At 37.9% G+C, this 23,612-nt stretch overlaps 1 protein-coding gene across 2 annotated transcripts in view; it reads right to left on the minus strand.

Annotated features, from left to right (window-relative positions):
• GXYLT1 (glucoside xylosyltransferase 1) overlaps positions 1-21,420 on the minus strand; it is a 47,951-nt gene extending 26,531 nt beyond the window's left edge. The window contains exons 1-2 of one of the 2 annotated variants that reach the window (XM_090275517.1): positions 21,161-21,420; positions 12,999-13,091 (exon numbers count right to left, since the gene is read on the minus strand). In XM_090275517.1, coding sequence (XP_090131643.1) covers positions 12,999-13,091; positions 21,161-21,381 — 314 coding nt within the window. In that variant the 5' untranslated portion in view covers positions 21,382-21,420. The remainder of the gene's footprint in view (positions 1-12,998; positions 13,092-21,160) is intronic. The other variant, XM_090275518.1, reaches the window with a different exon arrangement.
• Positions 21,421-23,612: the final 2,192 nt, after the last annotated feature.

Raw genomic sequence — 23,612 nt, forward strand, 5'->3', positions numbered from 1 at the left:
TTAGCCACATGGTATCCTGACCATGTTCTAAAACTGATGTTTGAAACTTCTATTTAAAAAGCAAAGAAACATCAAGTTATAAAACAGTACAATGTTGACTCAATCTTATACTTCTATACCCTCAACCAGCCTTTCATCGTTCCTCAATAGGAACCACAAAACATTAAAAAACAAACAAACAAACAAAAAACTACTCACTTTCTCAAGTGTTGCAAAGGTGGTACATAATTAACACGATTCTAGGTGCATGCGAGAGACTATTATTCACGCTGGATGCCTTAGGGTGTTAGGGTTTAATTCTCTCCAAACCTCCTAACTGAGAAAGGGAACATCACCAATTTGATGATCTTCCATTCAATTTTTTAAGCTTTATTATTTAAAAAAGAACACCTCAAACACACATAAAACTAGAGAGGATACAACAAAAGATTCCCATGTACTCATCTCCCAGCAGCAACAATAATCCACTCAAAATTTTTCTTACTTCATCTAAAACCCCTGCCCACATCTCCTTTCATTAACCAACAAATCATTTTAAAGCAAACACAGACATAAATTCATGCATAAATATTTCAATATTATAACCAATTTTCACCCATGTTGATTACAAGAAAAGTTTCCATCACATAACTTTTCTCACTGACATATATTCAGTTCCATTTACCAAGCAATCATTGAGTAGTAAATATGTCTGAGGTGGTCTGAAACATACAAGCCAAACACTAAGTACTGCACCTTGGAAGGAAAGATTCCCTAGACCCAAGTTAGGGGCTTAGGCTATGTCAGACCCCGACTTCTAACACAGAACAGCAATAAACAGCAACAGGCCTATTTCAAACCTCTTGAACCCTAACACTGAGCTAATAATAATCTACCAGTACCCAAAGAACAGAACTAATTATGTATGACTATGTTGTTATTAAGTAAAATAACATATTTATAATATAAAATAAACATCGCATTTGTAATTGTGGCATAAAATCATCTTTTTGTAACTGACAACTGAAGTGATGTAAGAATGGAAAACAACATAAAACAGAATAACACATTAAAGCATTATAAAATACAAACATTCCAAACTAAAAATATACAAATTTGACTTTAACTCAATTTTTGCTTACAGAGATCCTTTTTGTAAAGTAGGTATTACAAATTACACTGTTTAACATTACCAGCTGTATGGACACAAAACTGAGATTTGTAGTAGCAGGGATGGGTAACTAATCATTTCTCTTAAATTTATAAGCTAAAATTACTGTAGTTATATTTCTTAGCAAAGGACTTTGGAATCCTGGAGTATTCACAAGTCCATGTATTAAAGTGGTCCCAGAACTCTTTTCTGAGGAAAAGCTTAATCTTGCTCATGGGTAGTCCCTCAACCAACTAGGATCTCAGAAAAGAAAATCATACTAAGTAACAGTAAATATAAACAACTGACTACATAAAATAAAACATACTCGAATATCAAAATCATACATCTTAATGTTCTAATATTAAACATTTGGAATTTTCCACAGTAATAGGAAAGAAAATTATGTCTAAATTCTGTTTTTACTGTGATCTTCCCTTACTACTAACAAGCTTGTTTTGCTAAGGCCTGGAGATATTTAAGAGAGCAGTTGAAACTGCTGTTTTTCTGGTCTGACTGGGTTCCTTAAGCCTGAAAATGGGTTCGTTTCTCTTACACTGCGATATCTCACACACACAGTTACTGGTAACTATCAGCCGTCATTCTTCAGAGGAGTAGAAAAACTCTTCAGCGAAATCGCTTATTTCCTAGTAAACATAGGGATCATTTCCTTCCCTGTACCCTCTACTGCAAGGATGAAACTTAAAACTCCTCAATATATTGATAACTCACCTTTTGTTCAAGCTAATGAGCCAACTGTTCTATAGATGAGGTTCTTTAAGAAACGTTTTAAGGGAAAAAACCCTTCCCCAGACAGTTCATAAAGTTAAATATAATTTAAATGGCAATAAATGGAGAAGTTATGTATTAAATGGTGTTCTTGCAAAAATTACTTTTACTATTCCAGAAGCAGTGATGATGACCTTCATCAAGGTATTGAGATCATCATTAAATTAAGACATAATATTAGGTATATACTATGCTTTTAACATTTAATCTATCAGGAGTGAATTTTATAAATGGTTTGAGGTAGGGGACAATTACATAACTTTTCACATGGTTAACCAACTGTGCAAGCACCGTTTGCTACAGTCACCAGTGTACCCTTTCCTCAACCACCTGCTTTGCCACTTTTTTCACATGCTGGTGTCAGCATAAGCCTGGGTCTTTTTAAAGCAATAAAAAGCAGCACTATCTCCTCCCTTGTCTGCATCCTCTGTATGTTCCCCTTTTCTGTTGAGCCTCTCAGTTTATAATATTAAAATCCTAGCAGAGGGAGGACTAGATGGTTGTGCTTTCTATACCTATAACAAGAGGGTGTGACACAGTTCATCTCAAAGCATGATGACACAATAAAACAAGGCAGGGAAGACACGCAACAATGTCACAGAGCTCTAAATGATCTCATCTTTCCAGCAAATGCCTCCAGATCCTACTTCTGATGATGGTATAAAGCCCTCATTGAAGCACTATACCTTTAGAATCTATAATGGGCGTGGATTGCTGAATTGACCATAACTAGATCCTGCCCCAAAGCTAAAAACCAGAGATTTCAAAAGTCAGTCATAATAGTTACGTGTTAATACAGGATTCTCTACATACAGAGACAAGAAGTATAATAAACCTTTTTAAGAAAAGTAAGTCAAATGTTTAAAAAAATTCCTCTAAAACCAGCCCCAGGAGACCCCTCCTCTCAGGCGTTTTAGCAAGGCTTGTTTCAGTCCAACTACCTACACTCCTTCCACCAATTTCTAGAGAAGGGGTACCATCAACTATATTGCATTTGCTTTTCTGTTATGTGTCCCTTTTTAGTAAAAGCATTATGTACAGTACATACTTAACACCTAAACTGGCAAGAGGAAACATACTTTAAAATGTCTCTGCCCACCACCCTGTCCACAGAACCCAAGGACAGGAAATAATTGCACCTGGAAGAAATCTAAGTAAGCTTCTATTCTACAGGAAGGGAAAACTTAAAACCTTCTAAGAGGTCACAGAGAAATAGCCATTCAAGCAATTCTGGTCACAACTGAATGACATAATCTTATCAGACTCTACAAAAGTGTGCTATATTTTAACCACAGTGTAAATAAGAGGAAAAGGCCCTGTGGATTTAAAGAAATGTTATTTGAAAATGAAACCAGAAAGTTGGCATTCATGCTGCCTGGCAACACCAGAACCAATAAATAGAGACAAGGACTGAATCTATATGGGCACTTTATTCAGATGCCAGTGATCTGAGAAGAGAGTGGGTTATCTACCCTAAAAACCATCTTAACATCAAATCTCAAGCCAACCATTTTATAAGGAGAAGAAAGGGTAGGTAAGTGGTATGGAAAAAGGTTAACAGGATAAGAGTTGCACTCCAGCAGCAATTTTATTTTCCTAGTATTCTATTAAAAAAAATTTTTTTTATTGACTATGCTATTGAATTTGTCCCAATTTTTCCCCCTTTGCCCTCCTTCACCCAGTACCCCCTACTCCCTTCAGCAACCCCTCCCCCTAGTTCATGTCCATGGATCATGCATATAAGTTCCCTGGCTACTCCACTTCCTATACTGTTAACATCCCCCTATCTATTCTGTACCTACCAATTTGCACTTCTTAATTCCTGCACCCTTCTCCCTCCCAAATGATAATCCTCCAAATGTTCTCCATATTTATGATTCTATTTCTGTTCTTGTTCGCTTAGTTTGTTTTTAGATTCAATTGTTGATAATTGTGAATATATTGCCATTTTAAGGTTCATAGCTTTGATTTTTTCTTAAGTCTCTTTCACATTCCATATAACAATGGCTTGGTGATGATGACCTCCTTTAGCTTTACCTTGTCTGGGAAGCACTTTACCTGTCCTTCCATTCTAAGTGATAGCTTTGCTGGACAGAGCAATCTTGGTTATAGGTCCTTGCTTTTCATCACTTTGAATACTTCTTGCCAGCCCCTTCTTGCCTGCAAAGTTTCTTTTGAGAAATCAGCGACAGTCTTATGGGAACTTCTTTGTAGGAAACTCACAGCTTTTCTCTTGCTGCTTTTAAGATTCTTTATCTTAACCTTTGGCATTTTAATTATGGTGTGTCTTGGTATGGTCCTCTTTGGGTCCAACTTGTTTGGAACTTGGTGCTTCCTGGACTTATATGACTATTTCCTTCACCAAATCAGGGAAATTTTCTTTATTTTTCAAATAATTTTTCCATTTGTTGCTCTTTATCTTCTCCTTCCAGCACCCCTATGATTCAAATATTAGTACATTTGAAGTTGTCCCAGATACTCCTTACCCTATCCTCATTTTTTTGGATTCTCTTTTCATCTTCTTGTTCTGATTGTTTGTTTTTTTCTTCTTTATGTTCCAAATCATTAATTTGATTCTTGGCTTCATCCACTGCACTGTTGATTCCCTGTAAAGTTTTCTTTATTTCACTTAGTGTAACCTTCATTTCTGCCTGGGTCTTTTTTATGCTGTTGAAGTACCCAATGAGCTCCTTGAACATCCTAATAACCAGTGTTTGGAATGCTGCATCTGATAGATTGCTTATCTCCATTTTGTTTAGTTCTTTTTCTGGAGTTTTGTTCTGTTCTTTCATTTGGGCCATGTTTCTTTGTCTCCTAATTTTGGTAGCCTCCCTGTGTTTGTTTCCATGTATTAGGTAGAGCTGCTCTGACTTCCTCTCTTAGTAGCATGGCTAATGTAGAAAAGCACGCCTGTAAGTTTGATGGGGCGGAGCCTTAAATAATCACCAAGGTTGGATAATGCATGTGAACCAGGCTGATGGAGTCTTGGCTATGGTGTCGCTGCTCTGTGGCTGTGGGGGAGGGAGCACTCAGAAAAGGGACAATGGCTGCTGCCTGGCCTCTGGAGTTTTGTCTGGGAGGAAGTTGTCCTTGGCACGCGTCCTGATGCCAGACACTTCAGTTTCCCCCTGTATGCCACTGGTGCCCTTCCAGCAGCTGTCCTGGTGGTGGAACACAGAGAGAGTGAGTCTGTGTAAGTCCTAAAACCATTGTGGGCCCTTTAAGAGGAGATGACTGATAATCCCACAGTTTCTTCTGCCACCCCAACCTCCACTTGTTTTTATAGCCAGAAGTAATGGGGACTTACCTTCCTGGCACTGGAACCCTGGGCTGGGTGGTCTAGTGTTGGGCTGGGATCCCTCACTCCTGAGGTGTCCCTCTCGATTTTTATCCACCACACATGGGTGTGGGACTGCCCGTTCACATCTCCGCTCCTTCTACCCATCTGGATGAATGTGCCTTCTTTACTTCCTTTGTTGTTGAACTTCCACACAGCACAATTTTCCGATGATTCTGGGTGATAGCTGTTTGTAATTTAGTTGTAATTTTTGCTGTGGTTGTGCAAAGAGGTTAGCTGTGTTTGTTTATGCCTCCATCTTGACTGAAAGTAGCTCTTTTTTTCTTTTTTGAAAAAGAAAAACCTGTCTTCCACAGATAGGTGATTAGAAGGAAGTCTTCAGATAATTCAAAGATAATACATGAGGGCTCCCATGGCTAAATTTGGCATAATCTGAGCATGAGCAGGAATTATGAGAGTAATGCATAGTAATACATTAGATTTAAAAATGAATCAATGAATTGAAAATGATTATTAAATAAAGAGTAAGAGGGAGGTAAAACTCTTCTTTAAAGATGAATACCAATCAAAAAACATAGAAATAACAGAATTCCAAAGAAAATCACCATTTTGCAATAACCATTATAATAAAATGATTTGAACAAGATTAAAGAATTCTAAAACCAGAATATCAAATTGTTATCCCTACACATTACAAAGGCGATAAAGATACTATTACAAGTACAGAGATGTAGATCAGAAAACAGCCCAAGTGCTCATCAGTAGATGAGTGGATAAAAAAGCTGTGGTACATTTACACAATGGAATACTACTCGGCCATTAAAAAAATAAAAAGAAGAAGGAAATCTTACCTTTTGCAACAACATGGATGGTTGGAGTTTATTATGCTAAATGAAATAATAAAGTCAGAGAAAGACAAACACTTATATGTGGAATCTAATAAACAAAATAGAAACATGCATGGACACAGGAAACAGACAGCTGTCAGAGGGGAGGATGAGTGGGGGACTGAATGGAAGAAGGTGAAGGGATTAACCCAAAAATATACATTACATAACAGAAAGACACAGACAGCAGTGTGGTGATAGAAAGGGGGTGGGAGTAGGTGGAGGTGGGCAAAGGGTGGGGAGAGATGAAGACAGAAAAAGACCCTCCTTGGTGTGATGGGCACACAGTGCAATGTGCAGGTGATGTTTTACTGAGTTGTATACTTGAAAGTTGTATGGTTTTGTGAACCAATGTCACCCTAATAAATCTAATACAAAGAAACAAACGAAAAGCTAAGAAATATAACATCATCACCTTAACCATATGATCAAACTTAAGCAATAATGTTAAACTTATGATCAGAGGCCTCCTGAGAGCAGGTCCAAAAAGGAACATTCCCACCCCAATAATAATAAAATAAAATAAAATAAAAAATAATAAAATTAAAAAAAGAACTGTTGAGCCAGGAAGTTCACTTCTGGAAAAGCAAGCCTTAAAGAAACAAATATTCGATAAAGCTTTGACCCCAGGGAAAAAAATAAAAAAGAAATGGCTTTGGGTAAATTTTCAGTAAGGACACCAGGGGGATAGGTTGGTTTTGAATAAACTATCTTTGTCAATAACAAAAAAAAAAAAAAAAAAAAAGGAACAAAATACCTAGTATGCAGTATTCCTGCAAAAAACCCTGAAACTAACCATGAGAAGATGGACAAATCCAAATAAAGGAATAGTTTACAAAAGAAAACAAAACAAAAATATCAAGTTATGAGGATACTACCCCCCAAACACACACACACAAAAAGGCTAAGAAACTGTTCTAGAGTAAAGGAGACAAAAGAGATCTAAGAAATGAATGCAATGTATGATCCCTGACTGGATCCTGAATGGAGAGGAAAAGATATAAAGTTCATTAACAGAAAAATAAGGAAATATTAATATGATCTCAAGTGTTAAATAATTTGAAGTGACAGTTATATTACATTTATACTGGAGAGCGTCCTTGTTCTTAGGAGATACAAGCTGGAACATGTATCTAGGCATGTGTAATAATGGCTGCAGCCATCTCTCAAAAGGTTCAGCCAAAAAAAAAAAGTGGTCAATGCAACGTTAATAATAGGTACAATTGGTCAAGGGTATTGTAGTGTGCTCATATACTATTTTTGTAAATTTTGTAGATGTGAAACTTAAGGAAGTAAAACACTGAGAGGGGAAATCAGAAAAAATAGTATTTAAGGAATATTTTACATGAGAAATTCTAATACAAAGACTGTTAACAGATTTCTAAGCCTTAGAAATACTTATTTTAAGTAACATTACTGCTATAAAAAAAATCACAACCACAGCTGACTCCTGAACAATGTGGGTATTAGGGGTGCTGACCCCCATGCAGTCAAAAATCTGTATACAACTTTAACTCTCCCAAAACTTTACTAATAGCCTGCTGTTGACCAGAAGCTTTACTGATAAAATAAACAGCTGATTTACACACATTTTGTATATGTATTATATACTGTATTCTTACAATAGACTAGGCTAAATAAAGAAAAATCACAAGAAAGAAAAAATACATTTACAGTAGTACATATTTACTGGGGGGTGTGGGGGAACCTGCATAAAATTGGACCTGCACAGTCCAATCCCATGTTTTTCAAGGGTCAAATGTAATTTTTCTTCTATTTTTTTTATTTAGGCAGCATGAAAAGTTTTCAGTATGTTCTTTTAGACTTTTATTTAACTAATGTTCTCTCAATAGAAGAAAATAATGTATAATATTTAGACTAGGAATTAGCACTATGATTCAATATATAAAGTCAAACTAAACAAATTAAATTTGATTACAATTACCCAAACAAAGAAACTGCCATGAACCTATCATTAAAAACTCGCAGCCCTGGCTGGTGTGGCTCAGTGGATTGAGAGCCCGCCTGCGAACCAAAGGGTCAATTCCCAGTCAGGGCACACGCCTGGGTGGTAGGCCGGGTCCCCAGTTGGGGGCGTGTGAGAGGCAACCACGCACTGATGTTTCTTCTCCCTCTCTTCCCCTCTCTAAAAGTAAGTAAATAAAATCTTTAAAAAAAAGACGTTGTAGTTCAACAAAATGGAAAACTATCTTCAGAAACACTAATGATAATTTCCTTAATGCAGAACTTAAAAAAATATTTTCCTTCATACTATAAAAAAGTTGTGCTGCATTATCATTACTAGGCAAAGCTACTTTAACAAGTTGTATATAAAAATCACTTTTGAAACAAAATACAATACTTAAGCTCTTCAGTATGTTATACAAGCATAAGAAAATCTAAAAATCCTACGTTAAATATAAGTATTAACTGCTAAAATATAATTCAAATAGCCTGTAAAAATGTACTTCTTAAAACTATGCATGTGTCCATTCAAGAGAAGACAGGTAACACTAAACTCACTTATAATCATAGCTTCCATGAACTGAAAATCAATTACCACAACAAAGAAAAAGATTAAATTTTTTTAAAAGCTCAAGTCATAGAAAAATTAGTACATTAAAACAATTTAAAAATAAAGATAAATAAAATTTTTAAAATATTTCTAATCCATGGCAAAAGCAGAATATATAATTCTAAGAGTTCACAAAATAAGTATTAAAAACTCAATAGGTAAAATATCAATACAGAAAAGATTAAAAAGCTAAATAAATATGGAAATATATTCAACAAGTAATCGACAAAATATAAATTAGTATTAAGCAATCATTTTACCCTGATATGTGATAAAATTATAACTCCCCAAAATGCTAAGGTTATGGTGACACCACTACATTCACATTATGCTGGTGCAGGTTTAAATTTTATTATTTTTAGAACATAATTTAATGGTATAATTCATTCTTTTTCATGAATATGTGAACTCCTTTCATATGCTAGACACTGGGAATAAGCAGGAAAGCCACAATCCTGACCTCACAAAATTTGCAGCCTATTGTGAAAAGACAGAGTTTAAAAATACTTAATCAGAAATCATGGTAACTGCTTAAACGAAGAAAGAATTGAGATTATTCAGGAAGCTTACTACACAAACATCTACACTAGTCTGAGAGTGCTGGGGAAAATCATCCATTATTTACTGGTTGCCAAGCACCTTGCTGGGCATGAGGCTTACACGCTGAACACCACATTGTACCTATGGATAAAGCCAACAGTCTAGAGGTAGACTCTGAACCACAATAGCAATAGGTACAATAATACAGAGGACACACAGAAGGCAGGAGCAGTGGGCAGGGAACGGGAACAGAGACCACATTAGCTGGATAAGAAGGGATAAGCACAGTAGTTAAGGCAACAGGAAAAAAGAGGCCATAAGGAGCAACTGTGAAGGAAGACAGGTAGAAGAGTCACTGTGGACCAACATGCAGAAAGTCAGTTATAAACCAAGATACAAACTCCAGATGAGGGAAAGTGTGAGGAGGCTAGACCGTGAATTCAGGTTTGAACAACAGTATTGGAAGCATCTCAATCAGCAAAAAGTGACCAATTTGCAGCTGGAAATACAGTTCTGGAGCTCAGAAAAGAGCTCTGGCCTGGAGATCAGTTAAACAGATGATCCTCAGTGGGGAGAGAGAAGAGCAGAGTCCTCAGGAATGTCAATGATTAGGAGTCAGGACTAGTGTAAGGAGTCCAGGAGCAGAGAGATCAAAGAGCTGAGGACACTGGTCTCCAGAGCCACAGACTGAAACTCAGGCAGAGTTGAAAGAAGAAAGAGGAAGCGGTAACAGTGTCAAACAGATAAGAAAATAAGATTAGGCCCAAAGGAACAACACAGAGGTCGGGGAGACTTCAATAAGGGCAGGCCTGTAGTCAGATGGCAGGCGCTGCTCACAGTGGATTGATGTGAGGAGGGTTGGTGGGTGGGTTGGTTGGTTGGTTGGTTGAAGGAAGTCAAGCCAACAGATTCTCTTGTAAGTTTGCTGGTGAAGAAAGTGAGTAAACAAGAATGCCTGAAGGCAAAAAGGGCTGGAAGCAGGCCTTTGCAGGGATTCTGTGTTTGGTTTGGTTTCAGACAGGGGAACAGAGGAGGTGTGAGGATTCTGAACCGCTGGCTGCTGGGAAGCAGTTGGTCAGAGATGACTCAGCAGAAGATGCAGAAACGACTACTAAAAGGACATGCTTGCTCATCAAAAGTCAAAGCAGTGCTGATAGGTGCCAAGGCAATTCTTTTTTGTTATTTTATGTTCATTGTATAATAAACTGGGAGAAAATATCCCCCCAGATAAGCTTTGATCAAAATAAAATTATATAAAGAATTCAAACTGAAAAGGCTGAGACAGTCCTGGGAAGAAGAAAATGGTGCCAACTAAGTGCCCACTGGTGCGAGGCAAAATATAAGACCTAGGGTATTTCAAAGAAGTAAAGCTTTACTTCTTTGAAATAAGGAGACGGGGCAAACAAGACAAGCTCTTAAGAGTCAGACAAAAAATATTAGTACTTAGAGTACATACTGAAATGGAAGATGAGAAAGATATGGCACCTGGATGACATTTTGGCTTGTCTGTGTGTTTGAAGAGAATGAGTAGACGTGAGGGATCCTAAGTTCTAGGTAAGAAAGCAAAAATGGTTACAAATATATACTATGGAGTCAGTATTACAAATAGAGTATAACAGAAACATCTAACTTTTGGTCCTGGCCAGGTAGCTCAGTTGGTTAGTGTGGCCCTGATATGCCAAAGTTGCGAGTTCAATCTCCGGTCTGGGTACATATAAGAATCAACAAATGAATGCATAAAAAAGAGGAACAACAAATCAATGTCCGTCTGTCTGTCTCTCTCCACCCCCTCTCTAAAATCAACAAATAATTTTTTTAAAAAAAGTATAGCTTTTAACACCTCAAATTTAGGAGAGTAAAAAGCACAAGGGTATACATTAAGTATACATCCACATGTAATTCCTTCTAGGGAATACTTGGAAGCATTAAGAAAATAATGAGCTGGAGAAGCCAAAACAAAAGGCCTAATAAGCAGAGGTTCTGGGATTCAGACAAGGTCGACTTCTCTGGACCTCTTTTGCAGTAGAGGAGGGAAGATTATTCCTCATCTGTAACTTAAAAAAGGGTCTAGGTTGTAGAAATCAGACTATACAAAGTTTTCAAATTTACCCAGCTTCTGGAGCAGCGGTTCTCAACCTGTGGGTCGCAACTCCTTTGGGGGTCAAACGACCCTTTCACAGGGGTTGCCTAAGACCATTGGAAAACACATATATAATTACATATTGTTTCTGTGATTAATCACTATGCTTTAATTTTGTTCATTTGCAACAATGAAAATACATCCTGCATATCAGATATTTACATTATGATTCATAACAGTAGCAAAATTAGTTATGAAGTAGCAACGAAAATAATTTTATGGTTGTGGATCACCACAACATGAGGAACTGTATTAAAGGGTCACGGCATTAGGAAGGTTGAGAACCACTGTTCTAGAGAGAGGAGATATATGTTACAAGGCCAGAGACAGCGAAGTGATGCTTGTTAATGCTCTACTCATGAGCAAACTTTTAAGAATGAAAAATAGCTCCAAAATTATGAACAAGCTGAAGAGTAAGACTGTCTTTCAAAAAGATAAGAACTTTTTAAAAATTTGAATAATCACTCCATCTTTTCCACAGAAACGTGACTTAATTAAAGTATCTGATTTCAACAATTCCCTCCCAGTAGTTCATAAAAGGCATAATGTATTGTGAATACAAGAATTTTAAAATATATAGTACTAATACATATTTAAAGTATGTTTTAATTCTTCCCACCTAGACTACTTCAACTCCTGTCCTTGGGTCTGTTCATCACGCAGTCGCTCCCTCCAGGAAGCCTTCCCTGAGATGCCTTCAGAGGATCCTGCCTGATGACTCACCTGTTCTCCCATCATCATAGCTACAATACATCATCCTCTACTACAATCTCAGGTTTACTAGGGTGAAGTTCCAGTCAGAATGTAAGCTACAGAAGGATGGAGCCACATTAACCAGACTCAGAGTCTGCTTCTCAGCACCTAGTACTGTGCCTGGCAAATAAGTAAAATTAAAATGTAAATGAATCACAAAACACAGTAAAAGTAGGTGATTCACAAAGAAATTTTACTTTTGGGAAGGGCATTTCAGGCTACTTACTGCCTCATTCTCCCCTGCCATTATCTCAGGGAAATGAGGTGATATCCTATCAATATTTGTTTCTTTCATTGCATGTCAGAGCAGGAAAGAACCTGAGGGGTCAGTCACTCCAATGCCTTCCTTATCCAGAGAAAAGGATAAAGTCAAACTATTAAGTAACTTAAGAAGTCAATAAACAATGCCAGAACATGTGCTCCTTCATTAAACCCTTATCTTTATCCTCCCATTTCCCAATACTCAATCCCTCTGTTAAAAACCACCATAATCCTTGCCCAGTTGTCCCCACCCACCTACAAAATGTTTTCTTTAGTACTCCAGTTTTAAATTAAATAAATCTCATATATACATATATGCCTGTAAATGTCAGTGTAAGTCTATCTTAAACCACTTGTTTATCACCTGTTACCTAAAATTAGGTCATAAAATTTAAGAACAATGGTTTATCTATCGTAATAACATCTAAAAAAAGTTATTTTACATGCAGTATGTACTAAAAATTAGTGATAACTTCAAAGTGGGAAAAATAGAAAATAAATCATTTACTTATATGATAATATTATATTATAGGAAAAGAAACATTTTAACACCCTACTTAATATCGAAAATATCTACTATCTAATCTTACCTACACTGATCTACCAATTAAATATTAAGTGCCTACCTAAAAGCCGCTTCCCAAAAGCAGTTCATTCCACAAACATCAGAGGGCAGCATCCAATAGGGATTCCAGTAACACAGAGAGAAATCTTTACACCTAACAGAGTAAGACAGAAATAAAGAGTCCTATGTGAGTACTTCAGTTTAAAACTAACAAGGAATTTACTCAATAACATAATAACTCACTATTCTATTTTACAGTAACAAAACAGCAAATCCAATATTGCTATGGTAACCTGAGGATTTTTGAAAATTGATTTATCCATTATTTAGGGTAGCATTATTTTAAGTAGAACTTTAAAATCTTAAGGTAGAATGAGTATACTGGAGACTGGAAACCAGCTTCCTAGCCAGGGGTTCTCCTAATATATTAAAATATAGTAATATATTAATATTTATGTCCTCAGGTGACACAGAAATATGAGAATACTTCTAAAATTTTCCTTCATGGGCTACACATATTCCCCTCAGAATAAAATCCATTTCAGCCAAACAAAATATCTGCTTATCCTAAAGCAAAATTAAAATGCCACAAATGCTGATAAAAAGCTGAGAGAGAAACATGAAATGTTTTCAAGGTAATCCTCAATCAAAGCTACTTATATGGTGTTTCAAACTGAAAAAATTAGAAATCATGCTGATAATCAGTGGCTCAGTTTCATTATCTCCATTATCTCAGTTTCACTATATTACACAAGATAAAATGGAGGATCAAATGTGTTCTTTCTCCTTGGATTACAGGTTGGAGCAAAAATAAAACAATGCCTCACGTTACAAAAAGTATGTTTTCCATTGTTATTCTTTTTCGAAACAGTCCAGTTTAAAATTCACTACAGTGGAGGCCTGGGTATTAAATTAAGCAAGTATGAACTCAGGGCGAGGCACTAAACCAGGTCACTTCATATCCCATCACCGTGTGGCTTTGTTTTCTCTCACTATGGATTCAATTGTAAATTGCTGTTCTTATAACGAAGGTCTATGAAATTTCAGATTAGCAAAGATCTCTGATCATACCTCTCACAAATGTTAATACCCCATACCAGGCCTATTAAATGAATCTCTGAGAACAGGGTCTGGCACTGGTAGTTTTTAAAATGCTGCCTAAGTAACTCTATATACTACTGTATAATAAACTGCAAAGTCAAATTTTTTAAACCAATGGGAAAAAACGTTACATTGTAATCTGGTTTTCCTTTAAAGGGACACCCTTTTCAAACACAACATAAATTGTTACGTATCTTAATTTAAATGGTTGACAAATCAGAAAAAGAAACCATGCAGACCAGTAAAATATACAACTTCATAAAAAAAATTATGTCTGTCCCCACCAAGGCATGGTTATGTATTCAGGCTCAGTGGTACTGGTAACAACTAACAGTTCTTTTCGGATTCAAGTGCTTTTGGAGTCAAGTGCTTCCACATCCATTCAGGCCTCACCAAAAACCTGATCAAACACACATCTCCATCTTTCAGATACAGATATTATCACTGCTTTCTTTCAACAAATTTACAATTTATATTATCACTGCTTTCTTTCAATAAATTTACACTTTATTTATAACCAATCCTAAAGTGCACCTTTGTTCCAGGAAGGAAATAACTAATCTGGGTATTCCATCTCCCCATGTCAAAGCATACAATGATGGAACATGGAAATGGGAAATAAAGTCTCAAAGAAAATTACTCCCTAATTAAATTTTTCTATAAAAATTACTGCTTGAATTATGTAATAGTATCACTTTCTGCTTCAACTTGCACTCCTCAATCCTTCAGCCCTAGGCAACCACAAATCTGTTTTCAGTCTCCATAGATTTGCCTGTTATGGGTATTTCACATAAATGGCATCATAATATGTGGCCTTTTGAGTTTGATTTCTTTCACTTAGCATAGTATTTTCACGGTTCATCCACCACAGCATTTAACAGTACACTTCATTCCTTTTATGGCCAAATAATATTCCATTTTATGAATGGATATACATATTTTGTTTATCCATTCATCCAGTGATTAAGACATCTGGGTTTTTTCCCAATTTTTTGCTATTATATATAATGCTGTCATGACTATTCGTGCACAGTTTTTCTGTGAATATGTTTGCAGTTCTCTTATGTGTATACCTACAAGTGGAATTGCTAGAACATGAAATTGCAAGGAAAAAGTCAAATTTTAGGTAAATTTCTTGATCATAACTTAATGTGAGAAAATACAATTTACAGAAGAATGTTTTTGTCTTACCTTAACAAAAATATAAAACATAAGCACTAGTGAGTACACATGCTACTTACTTTTTTAAAAAAATATCATATAACACTGAGGTGTTGCTAGCAAAAGGTAGCAAAATTTAAAATTTCTTATCTCCCTTTATATTCTTTTATGAAAAACCCATTTTAAAAATTAAGATACAGAGTAGAAATTCATTACACACAGTAACTATTACTAATCTGGAGACAGATAGCACTTGTACTTTCAGGCCAGAAAAAAATAATAAAGCTTAATACTGGAAAAGTAAAGGTAGTTTATCCAAGCTCTGGCTATTAATTGCTTTTGTTTTCATTGCTTAAAACTATGAGAAATGAAATATTATATACACAACATTCAAAGAAGTAGTAACTCTATCAAATACTTTGAAAGGGTCAAAATTGTAAGCAAAGCTAAACTAAGTGGGTATGTTTTCAGTAAACAGTGACATACAAAATCAGGCAAGTCCATAAATGCAGTTTTTTTTCATTGGGGGGGTCAAACTGAAATAAGATTTTACTGTGGCTCATCCTCAAATTTAAAATGGTTTAAAGATTCTAACTCTAGATGGCTTGTCTATAAGAAAACTGATCTTGTGGTTATAAAAAATTCTGTGGGGCGATTACATGAATTTACATGTGATTAAATTGCATAAAACTACATACACAAATGAGTGCATGTAAAACTGGTGATATGTGAAAACTGATCTATGGGTTGTACAACGTCAAATTCTGGGGTTATAATATTGCACTATATTGATACATATATGTCCTGGATATAGAGGTATTGTACTATGTTCATGTAAGATTTTACTACTGAGGGAAACTGAATAACAACCATGCGGTATCTCGGCAACTTCCTGTGAACTTATATTTCCAAAGTTTTAAAAAACTGGCCAAAAATAAAACTCCCCAAAATTTCAGTACCTGAAAAATGTTTAGAAAATTGAGACATTTCATGCTCTAAAGCATGCGTTTAACACAATGCTCACTACAATATCAGTTTTCAAACATAAAGTTTTCTTTAAAAAAAAGTTTACTTAAATCTGATAGGTCTTTTATACTTTTAAATTAAATGGAAAAAAGGATATTTTTCGTATCAAGATGTCCATGAAGCTTTAGTGAAAACCATGCACAACTTAGAGAGGCAGGGATAAGCCCAGGCACATCCAGCATGAGAATGTGGAAGCCTGGATGCAGTGCCACAGCCAACAATGCAACTGCAAGGTGTGGATACCTGCACTGTAAGTAGCTGTGCAAGAGCAGCGAAGGTGCGTGCAGCCTTAAAGGGAACCATGCCCGTAAGACGGACACAGCCCCATTATTTGAAGATCAGTGCCTGGGTCACTTATTTTCAACTAAAAATTGTCTTCAGACAACTTCAACCAATTTCTGGCTTCTTTCTCGTAAACCTCTAACTTCATGAATACTCAGAAAGTGGGAAAAGGACTGCTTACATACAAACGGTTCTGAACAATATAATCTAACTATTTCAAAAACAAGTTAGTATCACATTGTACATCCCCTACAACGCCCCCCCCCCAATGAATTAAAGATTTAAATGATAAAAATCTGGGGGAAAAACCCTCTGGTTTGAAAGTTCTTCCATGAATTACAAAAGTAAAAACGATAAAGAAAAAAACTGCCTATCTGAATGCATAAGAATTTTAAACTTCACATGGTATACACACTGAAAAAATCATACTATCAATAAGTATGATTGATAATAACCTTAATATTTTAAATAGGATTTCTAAATCAAAAGTATACATTTTCTCATTAGCCTAATCACTTCCCCCTCCAAAAAACATTGAACAATATTACTTTAATTAATTAATTATTAGCCAGGCTTCTGCTAAGCACTTTATACCTATGTGAAGTATAATCTTCAATGAACTAAAACAATAAGATGCAGAAAACTGAATTTATATAAAATGTCTCTGCATTAACAAAGTGAAGAATTACAGTCAATAATATTGTAATAACTATGTATGGTGCCAGGTTGGTAATAGACTTATTAGGAGATCATCACTTAGTAAACTAAATAAACGTCTAGCAACTATGCTGTACATCTGAAGTTAATATAAAATAATATTGAATGTCAACTATAATTTAAAAAAAAATTTTTAAAGCACATATTAATTCAGGTGACTTTAGTAACCTTCTTCACTCTTCACTGCCCCAACTCCTCTCTTCTTCAAAAATAACCGCAGGGAAAAGAGGGAAAAAATTCCAGCACTAAAAGCAGTAGTGTGAAATAGTGGTCAAACCATTCTCAGTTAAAATAGTGGTTCTCAATCTTTGGTTTTATAACAATATCCTGGACCCCACTGCTAGGCATTTGGGTTTAGCAGATCCGGACTTGGGCACAAGCACAAAAACTGGGGGGAGAACCCTCAAAATGTAAATGATCAAAATCATCACCTTATTAGCCAAAATTTTATCATTCCAGGCACCATACTTAGTAATCGATGAAAGTTATTTCATTTCAATTCTCACAAACAACCCAATATCATAGCCACTTTTACCGCTAACTGACGAGGAAATATGTTTAAGGTTAATACAAGCAGTAAGTGGCAAAGTTGAAATCTGTGTCTCTAAAACCCTTGCTCGTTCCACTCTGAAATCTCAGTGTATCCTACTAGTGTTCCCAGGACCCAGCAGTAATAACTTGATGGCCTAACCGGATCTGAAAAGGAGCATGAGGTGATGACCTCCCTATATGAAAATCAATCACAGAAAGGACATGAACAGTCCAGAAATGGTATCATGGAAATGCTTAGTGCTTCTGGATTCCCCATGGCCAACAAGCTGTACAGCCACAACAGGGTGAATCTTGATAATCACTGTCAAGATTCATCAGTGAAACGTGAGAAATTAATCACCCTGAGTAGCTAGTGTCACAAAATGTTATATGACTTTCACAAAAATCCCGTAGTAATAACTGGTTTAGGTTGAATACCTCAATACAGACAGTTTGTCCATACTGCACAGCTTAGGAGTCTATGAGGAGGAACCACCACCCACCCAGCATGCCCTCCTGAGGTGCCACTCCTCTCCTACACCAACCATGTTATTCTCTCCAGCAAAAGGATGTGCAAGCGACCCAGAGCCAGACAATCAGAGGTCCCCACTCCGAGCTACATCGTGGACAACCACGATGGACATCTGATGAAAGCAAGACCAATGAGTATCTTTCCCTAGAATATTCTATTTGAGATGAGAGGAGAAACACTGCAAGGAGTGGAAAGATTCGATGAACAGGCCTGGCTACAGTGGAAGAGAATGAGCCCCCAGTTCTTGAGATCCATGGAGATGCCTGGGCATTTGTCCCTCAATTTTGTTCCTTTCAGCAATCCATATAAGCCTGTAAATAACTGTTTTTCTTAAGTGAGTTTCATTGGATTTCAATCACTGGCAACTAAGAAGTCTGACTGTTATGAATTAAATACAGTATTATCCACGTATTACAGGTGAGAAAACTGTAGAGAGGTGGTCAAGGTTTCACAGTAAACAGCCAGAATAAGAACACAGGCTTGCCTGACTCTAAAACCCATGCATCTTCTAAATACCAATATAACGGATTCAAATGGAATGTGCTAATAAATAATAGACTTCACTAAAAAATCTGTTACTATCATTTTATAGTTTTTAGTTGGAGACCTTGGAAGGTACCTTTCCCAGTATATTCCATGCAACCAATATTTTCTGTAAGTTACCCAATGGAACCTGCTGGGTATAACACCAGATACCATGTGTTAAATGAAAAAGAGAAATTAATAGTCTTAATCTTTCCGGTAGGACAGCTTCAAAAAAAAGAATGCAATGATACTCAAGTCCTACTGAAAAGAGGAAGATATTGTTTGCCTCAGAGCCCCATTCTCCACTGATGACACACTACAGACTGGATTCTTATCACACTGCTTTAAAGAAAGAGCACTTGGAGAGCAATCAAAGATACAGTTTTTATCCTGGTCCAAAGACGGATGCCCTATGGACCTTGGTCAAACAATTTAAACACAGGAAGAGAGGTTAAGGATACCTACTCCATATCCCACAGGAACCAAAGAAGTTGCCTAACTATATGAGAAATCTTAAAAGATGCAATAAATGATAATAACTAAAATGAAAATAGTCCTGGTGTCTTAGGGATTATCCTAACCTTAATGAGAGCCTAGGGTGAACACCGGACAATCCAGCTTTTCCACGTTTCCTCAGCCCAAACTTCTCCTTATATATGCACATATGGTGGGGAAATGTACTTCACTACATTTTTACAATGGCTTTAGTTTTTTATTTTTTTAGCCACACCTTTAGTTTTAACTTAGATGTATGCCCCATTTAAAATGAGGAGTTATACTGCGCGGAGGACCTGTTATGTAACAGTTTTTTAATCGACTCAACTCTGACACATCAAACTTAAGATTTCAATAACGGCTCTACAAAATAGGAGATGTTTATTTTCTAAATGTCAAATAAGGACATTTTTTAAAGTTAGCTGATCAAGCAAATACACTTTATAAAAATCAGTCACAAAATAAAGTATATGTGAGACAGCTAAAAATGAATGTTACTCTAGCAAACTGAAATGCTAATACCATAGTACAACTAAATTCAACGTTTTGATTTAAACGTTTCTTCTTTATCATTCTAGCCAATAAAGAAGTAATTTATTTTCCACAATTTGCAATGCTTCACAGTAACATAATAGGCCAAAAACCGCTGCTTTTCATGAGAATTTTTCAGGAGCTCATTCTGTTCTCGAAGTCACTGCCTCTCCCAGGACAGCTTACTGAGAGTAGACAAACCTGGCTCTGGAAGTAGTTCTGCTTTTATGAAAATGAGTCCTGAGGTCGCAGGAATTCGCCTGAATGTAATCAAATCACAGGGTAAAAGCACGACAATTTCCATGCTCCGCTGCCCAAACGGGTCCCATTCATTCTGGGAATGACCATCAACGCTCAAAATAACAATCAAAAGCCCACAGATGACTATGCTCCCTTCTCTTACCACTCCCATACTTTCGATATCAAAGCAGCCTTCGCCACTTACTAAGGGAGCGCTCCGAGCGTTCCCAGAGGTGCCCACAAAGAGAAGAGTATTTTCAAGGAAGTGGAAACGCTCCGATTTTGTTAAGCACTCATAATGCGTTGCATTCTTTTCTCCATCTGAATCGCATGTTGATTCCAACTCTGGCAGTGATTTATGTAAAACCACTTAAGTCATTCTGCTACTTTTTAATAACAATTTTCAAAGAAGGATACCTCTATCCCATCTCACAAAAGACGTAAGCATGTTAAGTATCGCTCATCTTTCCTAACTTGGAAGTTTCGGAATTGATGGTTTCCTAAAGAAAAAGTCACAGTATAAACGCTCTGTCCAGATTTAGTTAACCAATTAATAATGACAAATTTAAGCGTTAACACACAAAAACTAGATGCTCCATTCAGGAACGGGTAAAAAAAATTGAACTAGGGCGCCAGCCTGATGTTTAAATAGCTCAACTTGAACTCCATGGAAACAAGAGGGAATTCCCACAAGTCAGACTGCAAGAAGGCTTTGTGGAGCCCCTCTTATTTTGAAATCCTTAAAAAAAAAAAAAAAAAAAAAAAAAAAACAAACAAACAAACAAAAACCTCAACTGCCAATTAAAAGTTTAAAATTAATTTCTCCTACTTTAAACGGCGTATAAGGAATGGGTCAGAAGGCAAGCACAAATGCGTGGGCTCTCAGGCTGGAGCAGCGCCGGGCTCACCCCCAGGATTGAAGGAAGGAGGGAAAACAGCGAAGGGGTCAGAGACGGCGGCAAAGAAGCGTGAGACGCGGGACAGACCTCGAGCAGCCCGGACCAGGCCGAGCCCCGCGCCCCCGCCCCCGCTGCGCCCCCAACCCCGGCCTCGGCTCCAGCCACACAGAAAATGGCCCGTACCTGTCCAACCGGCCGGGATGTGCTGAGGTGCCCGGGCCGCCCGCCCCTCTCGAGGCGCCGCGTCCGCCGCCCGAGATCCAGGAAGCCACTCCGGCCTGCGGCTTCCCGCCTCCGCCGCCCGCTCCTTCCTCCAGGGACACGGCGAGCTGGCTGAAGGCGTAGAGGAGCGAGCAGAAGCCGCAGGCCAGGCACAGCACCACGATGCGCAGGTAGCGCCGCATCGCGCCTGTTCGCACCTCCGCCTCCCCTTCTGCCGCCGCCACCGCCTCCGCCGCGCCCGCCCAGGAGAACTGGAGGGGTGGGAGCCGCACCGCGCAGCCGCGGGAGCAACAAGTCCCTCCTCCACCGCGGCCTCGTGCCCGCCCACAAACTTCGCCTTCGCGGCCTCCGCCCCGCCGCTGCAGGCCCCTCCTCAGAGGGCAGGCCGCGGTCTGACGCGCCGGCGCACTGAGCGCTAAAGGGGTGGGAGCGCAGGAGTCGGCTCCCCGAGCGCGGGCGGGGCGCGGGTCTCGGAGCTCCGGGCTCTGGACTGCACTGGAGTCGTGGGGCGAAATGAACAGGACGCTGGAGGGCGTTGGAGGGCGTTGGAGGGAGCTGACCCAAATTCAAATGACGGTCTTCTCTGAGCATATTTCTTTGTCTCTAAATGGAGACAATATCCTCAGGGTAGTGTGGTTGTAAAGATGGAATTGCTTAACGCACATAAAACGCCTTCAGTTAGAAAGCACATGATTAAGCCATTTTTCAGCTCCATCGTCCTCAGCAGGGATATCCCCAGCTCAGAGTTTCTATACTACTGTCTGTACGAGCCATTTCACCCAGATACCTAATTACTTTGTAATGCTTTTGGGAATGCTTCTTTTGCCTCCTAAGGAGGCTGTAAGTGCCTGTAAAGCTGAGATTCTCCCTTTTACATCTTTTTGACCTTCCTCGCAACTCATTTCCATCTCCAAAACAATTTCGTATTCTTCCTACAGGGGTTTCTCAACAGCTGTGCATTTCTTCTCTCTCTTCCTGAGTCATATTAAACACTGAATGCATTTATTGAACATTTATAGAGCATCACTAAGTGCCAAGTACTGTGTGAGTACCTTGGGGTATAAAGACGCCTTGTTGGAGAGTGGGGTGGGACAGTGGATACTTGTAATTGCAATACACACATTAGGATGTAAGCCTGTAAAGGTGTGGGTACACGCACCAAGGATCAGTCAGTTCTATCTGGGTGTGATCAAGAGAAACTTTATAGCACGGGTGGCCCTAGAGTTTTCGGGAGGGTTGGAGGAGGAGGGGGACAGGGCCGTTGTTAGGGTAAGTAATTCCAGGCTTGGGGATCAATGAAATACGCTCTCGCGCTCAGGAGAACTGTGAGAAGTTTGATACCAACAGCTAAATGAATGCAAAAGAGAATACGATCAGCGATAAGACTGTAGAAGTTGAAGGAGCCAGACGCTTGAGTGCCTTGTTTAGTATGCCAAGGAGTCTGAACTTAATATGGCAGACAAGGGTGAACCGTTGAAGGGTTTTTTTTTTAAATTAGGAAGTAACACGATCACATCTGCCTTTTAGGGAGCAGATTCTGGCCGCAGTGTGGAGGCTGGGACAGAGACTGAAGAGTGGGGCCAGAAAGCATCTACAGTGCCAAAAACTGAGGGGAAGGAAGCTTTTCTCTCTCTTCAGGGAGAAAAATCATGCTGTTAAATTGTTCAAATTGCATTTAGCGCTTTGATGAGTTTGGCCGTGAGAAACAAGGTGGGAAAGTGCCGCGTAATTTAACAAATCTCCTCTTGAAATCCCTGCACCAAAAAAGGGCTGGGTCTGCGACTATGTGGCAGTCAATAAACAAATTTAAGACTGTTTGTTCCCCTATAAAAATAAAATGTCTCGCCTTACCTGACAAAAAATGAAAACCTAACATTCTATCAAGATGTGTGAATAGAAGGAAAGCATACACTTATTCATTCAATAAACATTTATTTAATATATTCTACATGCCAGACAAGGGGCTAGAGTATACTGCCGTCAAAGGGGAGACAGGCAGGTAAAAACCACGACAATATTAAGTTATCCTTCCGCTACACCTTACAATTAATTCTTAGAGAAATAAAGATAAACGTAAGGAGATACAAAGATGAGTAATAAAAGCATTTATAAAAATGGAAAATAGATTTTGAGCTATAAAACGAAATATGGTACCAAGAAACTAGATTGACTCAGTATCGAAAGGATGTTTAATATAAGGAGATGCTAACTACAGTTGTTCTCTATTTCAACTGAAAAACTAAATGTAGTGAAAATAAAGAATAATGACCCACATACTATTAAAATACTGGAATGGCAGTTTTCTTTTCTGCAAAAATGTATGGGAAGAGCATATCCAGAAAAATAATCATCCATTTGCTTGACATCAGGGTCCAGGACCATATTATCCCTTTAGGTTCCTTTTAATCCTTTG

Source organism: Furipterus horrens, unplaced genomic scaffold, assembly GCF_987537825.1.
Source record: "Furipterus horrens unplaced genomic scaffold, mFurHor1.1.pri manual_scaffold_4, whole genome shotgun sequence".
Taxonomy (NCBI): domain Eukaryota; kingdom Metazoa; phylum Chordata; class Mammalia; order Chiroptera; family Furipteridae; genus Furipterus; species Furipterus horrens.